Source organism: Chrysochloris asiatica, unplaced genomic scaffold (assembly GCF_000296735.1).
Source record: "Chrysochloris asiatica unplaced genomic scaffold, ChrAsi1.0 scaffold00044, whole genome shotgun sequence".
NCBI classification, from domain to species: Eukaryota; Metazoa; Chordata; class Mammalia; order Afrosoricida; family Chrysochloridae; genus Chrysochloris; species Chrysochloris asiatica.
In genome coordinates, this window is record NW_006408562.1 from 10478973 (window position 1) to 10487060 (window position 8088).

The 8088-nt window shown below is 38.8% G+C and overlaps 1 protein-coding gene across 1 annotated transcript in view; it reads right to left on the bottom strand.

The window, feature by feature from the left end:
* The window catches only part of LOC102810975 (high mobility group protein B2-like), a 27883-nt gene extending 27429 nt beyond the window's left edge, over nt 1-454 (bottom strand). The window contains exon 1 of the mRNA XM_006861921.1: nt 6-454. Within this exon, the coding sequence (XP_006861983.1) occupies nt 6-454 (449 nt within the window). The remainder of the gene's footprint in view (nt 1-5) is intronic.
* Between the last annotated feature and the right edge of the window lie 7634 nt (nt 455-8088).

Sequence of the window (8088 nt, forward strand, 5' to 3'; positions counted from 1 at the left end):
TTAGCTTGGCTGCTGTCTGCTCATATGGTTGTTTATCTTTGGCTGATTGTTCAGACCACATTTCACCCAGTTTTTTTGCAGTATCCCCAATGGATAGGCCCGGGTGTTCACTTTTGATCTTTGGGCGATGTTCAGAGCAAAACAGGAAGAAGGCAGATGGTGGCCTTTTAGGGACATTGGGATCCTTTTTCTTTCCTTTCTTGTCACCCTTGGGAGGCACGTAATTTTTCATCTCCCTGTCATAGCGAGCCTTGTCACTTCTTGCCATATCTTCAAACTTCGACTTTTCCTTTGCAGACATGGTCTTCCATATCTCGGAGCACTTCTTGGAGAACTCGGCGAAGTTGACGGACGAGTCGGGGTGTTTCTTCTTGTGCTCTTCCCGGCACGTCTGCACGAAGAAGGCATACGAGGACATCTTGCCCCGCGGCTTGTTGGGGTCTCCTTTACCCATCGTGAGGCTCGGTGCCTGGTACGAGTCAAAAACCTTTTCCTCAAAGTCGTGCGAAGCGGCCGGATCCTACTGAGACGCTTCCTCCCAAGGGCTCCGGCGTGAACTGGTTTCTAGCTAACGCAATCCTCAGCCTCTTGTTTTGCCCAGACAACAGACTCTTGATGCACAACACTTGGAGAGCTGGTGAATCAAATTGAAAACCCCACGAACTGGAGGCCAGATGTGCTGAACCAGATGCAAGAGCCAGTGCAAGAAAAAGAGCTTAGCAGTCACTTATATTGGACTCAGACTATGTCCCCAAAGAAAACTATAGGTGGCTACCTGAGTCATAGCCACTAGTAAGGTGGGAGCATCCTTAATCCTTATTTCCCCCTTAAACCTTACTCCTTGTTGTTTTAGTTAAGTACCATTGAGTCAGTTCAGTGTGACTCACTGAGACCCCTTACAGGGTTTCCAAAGAGTGACTGGTGAGTGTGAACCAACAACCTTGTAGTTAGCAGTCTAGTGCTTATCACCACTCCTTAGTTTCATCTTAATCCTGTGTGAACAACTCACTTCAAAATGAGCTCATAATCACAAATACATTGTTATTGCTAAGTGACATCAAGTCACTTCTGACCCATAGCGACCCAGTATAGGGTTTCGAAGGGGTGGCTGGTGTGCTTGAACTGCCAACATGTGTTTCAAACCGACTTTGCAGTCTAGCGAATTACCTCGCAGCACCACACCAGGATTCAGTCACAGATACAGATGGTAGGAATTACAATACATCACAGAATGGAATAATACAACTGGAAGGGCCATAATTAATAATTAGTAACCCTGCAGATGTGTTCAAGGTCATAGATATGTTTTTAAGTTTTGAAAAGATAGACAGCAAGACGTCCACACTGCCAATTCCTTGGAAACCCTATACAGGGTGGCTATGAGTTGGAAATGAATCAACAGCAATTAACAACAACAAGTAAGTCTCATTCAGTGAAACGATGAAGACATTCTTCATGTTTTACAATCATTCTCATTCTCCTTTTGCAAATTGTTCTTCCAAAATAAAGATAAACTCACTGTTCCCTATCTGATCTTTCTAATTGCTGTTGTCTTATACTTTATCTCATATAATTCTTTAAAAGAGCACAATGCTAAAGGCAGACTTTCTATACTAATAACGCTAAACTACTGCTTTGTTTTAAGATACTTTGTTTTAGTTTCAGGTTTAAGGATTATTTCAAAGAAATAATTTCAACCTCGTATGGCTCCAGGAAGAATGAATCCCATAAGGATTTGAAATTATGTTCCTCATTTTGTTCAAGATTCTTGTATAGAATCTTTGATCAAAACGTTCAGTTTTGGGGCACCACCCAGTCCTTTTGGTTTTGTGGTAAAGGAGGCAGATCCTGGAGACTACTAGACCAACATCCCATGCCTACTCCTGTCCATACCTCCCCTTCTTCCTCTGTTGCTGCAAAGGAATAGAGAGGAATTAATGTACTTTAGATGGTAATTAACATACTTGTAAAACTTCAAGCACTAGGCAATGATCTAGAAGGTGAAACGTAAGCACCAAAAGCAAAATAGGCAGATTGACTGGGTGTCCCATGAAACACTATCTCTAAGTCTCAATACTAGAAAAACAAATCCCATGAGGTATTTGGTTGTACAGCAGCTGCTTATGTTGTTGCTATATGCAGTTGTGTTTTGAGAAAACCAACATTTTGGTGTAAAAATCCTACTTGTTTCCATTTCTTTCTTTCCCTAAAAAGTGAGATGTAGGTGAAAATATTTCAGTGAACTAATGGCTGCTTGTGATTTTGTGTATTGCAATGTGATTCATAGAACTATCATCTCAGTGAAGGCCAGGCCATTGGACATCATCATAAAGACATGCCCGCTTACATCCTTTGAGATAGCCCATTGGAGGTGGTCTCGTTTAGTTCAGCAGCCATCTTTAGAATTTAACTCAGTTGCAGGTGTTGTGCTTTCACAAAAGATAGAAAGATGAAGTGGAGTGGGCACTTCTTCATGGAGCTTATAAGTTAACAGGAAGGTCAGACACATAAATAGATGAGACTGGCATACTCCATTTAACATGTGATGAATGAATGTGCAGGGTGGTAACTAGAATACCGGGAGAGTCTCTCCATTCAGACTGACCAAGAAAGGCACTGGGGAGAAAAATGTTAGGAAGTGTAAGCTCGAGATCAAGACTGAAGGCTATATCCTTGCTCTAGGTCACACTGTGCCTGGGAACGCCTAGCTGGCCAGGGCACAAATTACATGGCACACAATGATGAGTGGTGAGTGTGCAGGAGACAGGTACCAAGAAATCCTAAGCTTCTTAGTACCTGTCTAGTAGGAAACAGGATGCCACTGAGTAGATTTAGGCAGCAGTCCATGGCTCTATTCATACTTTGTAAACCTCCTTTTGGGTGTTGTGTGGAAGATGGATTGGAGGGATGTTAGGAATACTAAGTGTTAAAGACCAGTTTTTAGTCTGTTGCCGTAGATCAGGCAGTAGTTCATGAGGTCCTGCCCAGAAGTCATTTGGTAAGAGTCAGAGCATGAAGGATATAGACAATATTTGTATTACTGCCTGAGTATACTTCATTGGGTGTTGTATCCAAACAAATGCAGAACAGAGAATACAGAGCAGTTTTTTTTTGTTGTTGGTTTTTTTTTCTTCTTCAGAAAGTTATAAGCAGCTGAAGCAGGGTTGATAATAAAGTATGACATTATAATACCCATTGTGGAGGATGCTGGCTTTAAGTACACGGGGGAGGGGACTACGTTACTCTGACACAATGACAGAAAGAACATAGCTTTAGGTGATGAAATTACACATATTAAATAGAGACACTATTTTAGGCACTACATTTGATGTGATGGGGAACCAAAAACAGATGGTATAACGCAATTTGCTGGACTATAGTTCTCCAAAACGAGGCTTAACTTAGAATTTGGAATCCGCAGTTGCCAAATGCTGACAGCTCACCCTCCCAGTTTCCCTGCATATTAATTTCATCTACTACAGTTGTTTAGGTTTTTAATTATAGAAGAAATCTAAATATATGGTAAAAATGTAAAGTTATAGCAGAGTATAAATTCAAAAGTGAATGTCTTCCTTTCCCAACGCCCATTTCTGTCTTATTCTTTAGGTATCACTACAATCTAGGTGGATGCTTTACACATTTTAATGAATATAAAGAATTCACACATATATACATCAGCAGTTTGAATACAACATCCAGTTGTTTGGGAGAAAGAAGAAGTTTTCTGCACTCATAAGGATTTACATCCTCAGACACCCTACATAGGATTATTACTAGTCACAGTTGGGTTGATGGCAGTGGATTTGTTTTAGTTTATATGTCATAGTATCATTCTTGTCATATGTGATTTGCAAAGAATCTCTCCAGTTTGTGCCTTCTATTTTCATTATTTTAAGATGAACTTTTGTGGAGCAGATAGTTTAAATGTTTATAAACTCCAATATCGATGGATTTTTCATAGATCACGATTTTGGTATTGAATGTAAGAAATCTTTGCTTAACCCAAAATCCAAAAGTTTCTTCCTATGACTTCTTGAAGTTTTATTCAAGGTTTTACCTTTATGTCTATGGTCCATAGTTTTAGTACAAGATGTGAGGCATGGGTAAATGTTTTTATTTATATATAGATGTCCAATTGTTCCACCACCATTTTTGGAAAAATTTAGTTTTGCACTTCTATTAAAAAAAAAATCAATAGAATATATGCATGTATCTTCACATATAGCTGGTTGAGTCTTAGTGTGTTACTTTAGGATAAGCACTGGATTGCTAACCACAAATCTGGTGGTTCAAACCCATCTTTTGCTCCTTGGAAACCCTATATGTGGTCGCTGTGAGTCCGAACCAACTCAATGGCACTTAACCATAATAGCAACACATACACCCACATGCACACACACATACATGCATGTGTTTATGTCTGGGCTGTATTAAATTTATTTTTTATTTATGTCTGCCTTGTCGTCAGTACTAAACTGCCTTAATTAATGTAGTATTTTAGTTAAGTCTTACTAACAACCTGGTGTGGCCCTGTAGGATAAGTACTCAACCTCCAGGTCAATTTGTTCCTTGAGGTCAGTGGCTGAAACTCATCAGCCTTCTGTATTATCTGCTTGCCTGCTGGAATGCTTGGCCTGCCAGACCCGCCTGCCAACAATCTAGGTTCTCCTGACCTGGATTTGGGACTCTTCCACCTTTACAATTGTGAGTCAGTCATTTCCTTGATAAAAACCTTTCTTTATATATGTTGTTGTTGTTGTTGTAAAGTGCCGTCGAGTCGGTTCTGACCCATAGCAACCCTGTATAGGATTTCTGAGGAGCGGCTGGTGAGCTTGAACCACCAACCTTACAGCTCAAACAACTTTACAGTCTGGCACATTAACCCACAGCACCACACCAGGACATATATACATATATAAGTCCCACTAGTTTTGCTTCTAGACATTTGCCAAGGATTTAATTTTACTTGGATCCAGAATTAACACCCATGGAAGCCATACTCAGAAAATTAAAGGATATAATTCACTGGGCAAATCTGCAAAAGATTTCTTTATTATATTAAAAAGCGAAGATATAAGTATGAAAACTAAGATATGCCTGACCCAAGTCATGGTATTTTCAAAAACCTCCTATGCATATGAGAGCTGGACACAAAAATGAAAGAATTGATACCTTGAATTATGAAAGAAGACTTGATACCTTGAATTTTGCTTTTGGTGAAGAGTATTAATTATATTATGGACTGCCAGAAGAGCAAACAAATCTTTATTAGAAGAAGTACAACATGAATGCTCCTTAGAAGCCAGGATGGTAAAGACTTTGCCTTGTGTTCTTTGGACATGCTATCATGTCCCTGGAGAAGGACATTGTGCTTGATCAAATAGAGGGTCAGTAAGAAGAGGATAATCCTGAATGTGATGGATTGACACAGTGGCTGCAACAATGGGCCCAAACATACAGTGACTATAAGGATGGTATAGAATTGGGCAGTGTTCTGGTCTATTGTGCATGGGGCACTTTGTGTTGGAATCAACTTGAGGCATCTAACAACAACAGTAAATCAGAATGTGTCATTGATTGACATAGTGTCCCCCCAAAATATGTACCAACCTGACTGGGCCATGTTTCTCAGTGGCTTGGCAGTTACATAATGATGCAATGTGTCAGTTACAGATTAATTCAATGTGTCAGTCACATGCTGTACTCTGATGAGATAAGCCAAACTGATGAGATGCAATACCATTGGTCTTGTTACAGCTCTGATCCAATGTAAGGAGAGTTTCCCAGGAGTGTGGTATGCAACAACTTTGATATTACAAGAGATCAAAGGAGAAAGAAGTCAGCAGAGATCAGAGGGTCTGGTGATCACCAAGGAAGAGGTGATAGAATAAATTTATTTCTTCAAATAATTTACTTGGAGTATTTCTATTACAACATTACTAGATAATTAAGATAGTGAGATTAGTAATTTCATTAATATTATAATATTTATATATAAGCTTTATAACATAGATAACCATATATTCTAATAACCTAACAGGATTATCCTTTTTCAAAATTATGTTGGCTATTTAGTTCCTTTGTCTTTCCATATTAATTTCAAATTTACTTTGTAACCCTACAAAACTCCTATTGGGATACTGATATAGATTGCATTGAACCTATAGATTATTTTTCAGAGACTTGACATTTTCTAATACATGGAGCTGGTATATCTCCAATTATTTATCTCCTCTTTGATTTTAATTAATCAATAAGAGGAATGTTATGCATTAACATGCTTTGTCAGATACCTAACTTCTTATTTTTTGTGCTGGTTAATTTTAAGTTTCTATTTTCAATTGTTAATTGCTTTATGTAGAAATATAATTGATTTTTATATGACCCGGTGTCCTGAGATATTGCTAAACTCACTTATTAGTTCGAATATCTTTTTCACTGAGTCCCTGAGTCATTCGTCTTTTCTATGTCACCCGTGAAAAGTGGAAATTTCATTTCTTCCTCCCCAATTCATAGGCCTTCGGTAAAGTGGTGAGAACAGGCATCCGTAACCTGGTTAAGGTTCTTTGGGGGAAATTATGCACTCTCTTAGCATTAACATATTGTTATATATAGATTTTGACCATTTCCAATTTTCTTGTTATATATAGATTTTGACCATTTCCAATTTTCTTAGACTCATACTTCGTACATTCCATGTTCTGATTATTAATGGATGTTTACAGCTATTTCTCTTCATGTTGAGTTGTGCCCCATCAGTAAATGAAAGCCCCAAGAGCTTTACTCCCAAAGGCTTTACTCCATTCGCATCATCATGGTCAACTCTACTTTGAGGAGGCAGCTCTTACCCAGTCGCATTTTGAGTGCCTTCCAACTTGAGGGGTTCATTTTCTGGCACTATATCTGACAGTGTTTCTCTACTAATAGTAAAGTTTTCAGTTACTAACTATTCGAAAGTAGTTCATCTCTCCTTCTTCCTAGTCTGTCTTCTGAAATCTGTCCACCATCAGTGACCCTGCTGGTATTTAAAATACCCATGGCATAGCTCCCAGAATAACAGCAACTCATGAGCCACCACAGTATGACAAATTGACAGATGGAAATCATCAGACAATATCTTTGATATCCCATGTGAGTAAAGTTTTACTAAAGGTAATACATAAATGGCTGCAAGCATACATTGACAGAGAGCTTCTAGATAAGTCACTGGTCTTGCAAAATTCTATCGTGCAATCTCCAGCATCATTTCTATCACCAAGGCCATATTTTCCAACTACTGATCCTTCCTTTTTGTTTCCAACATTTACATTCCAATCATCAGTAATTATTGATTCATCTTGATTGCATGTTTGATCAATTTCAGACTGAAAAAGTTGGTAGAATTCTTCTATTTCATCATCACTGGCATTAGTGCTTGGTGCATAAGTTTGAATAATAGTAGTATTAACTGGTCTTCCGTGTAGATATATAGACATTATCCTATCACAGGCAGCAATATACTTCAAGATAAATCTTGACATTTTCTTTTCGATGATGAATGCAATGCCCTTTCTCTTTAATTTGTCATTCCTGGCATAGTAATGCATATGATTTTCAGACTCAAATGGCCAATATCAGTCCATTTCAGCTCACAAATACCTAGGATATTGATGTTTTTGTGTTCCAATTATTAATGGATGCTTGAAGTTGTTTCTCCTCATTTTAAGTTGTACCTCTCATCAAATGAATGTCCCAAAAGCTCTACTCCATTTGCATCATCAAGGTCAGTTCTTTTTTTTTTTTTAAAGTTTTATTGTGAATTATGTGATGGTTTACATGGGAGAACATTAGTTTTACATTCATCCTATCTTATATCGTTTCATTGTTATGGTTACAATCCCCTCCATGCATCATCAACCAACCAAAGGGTATACACTATAAGCCTGCCCCCCGGTCTTCAGCAAACAGCCCCTCTCCCTCTCTGTGTCTAAAGTCCCCAACAATTCCATCTCTCCACATCATCATCGCTGCCTCCATCTAAGGCATCACTGCTTCTCTAGGTAGGGTCCCGCTCTCTGCCCTTCTCCCTTGATGGTCCCAGGGACCTCC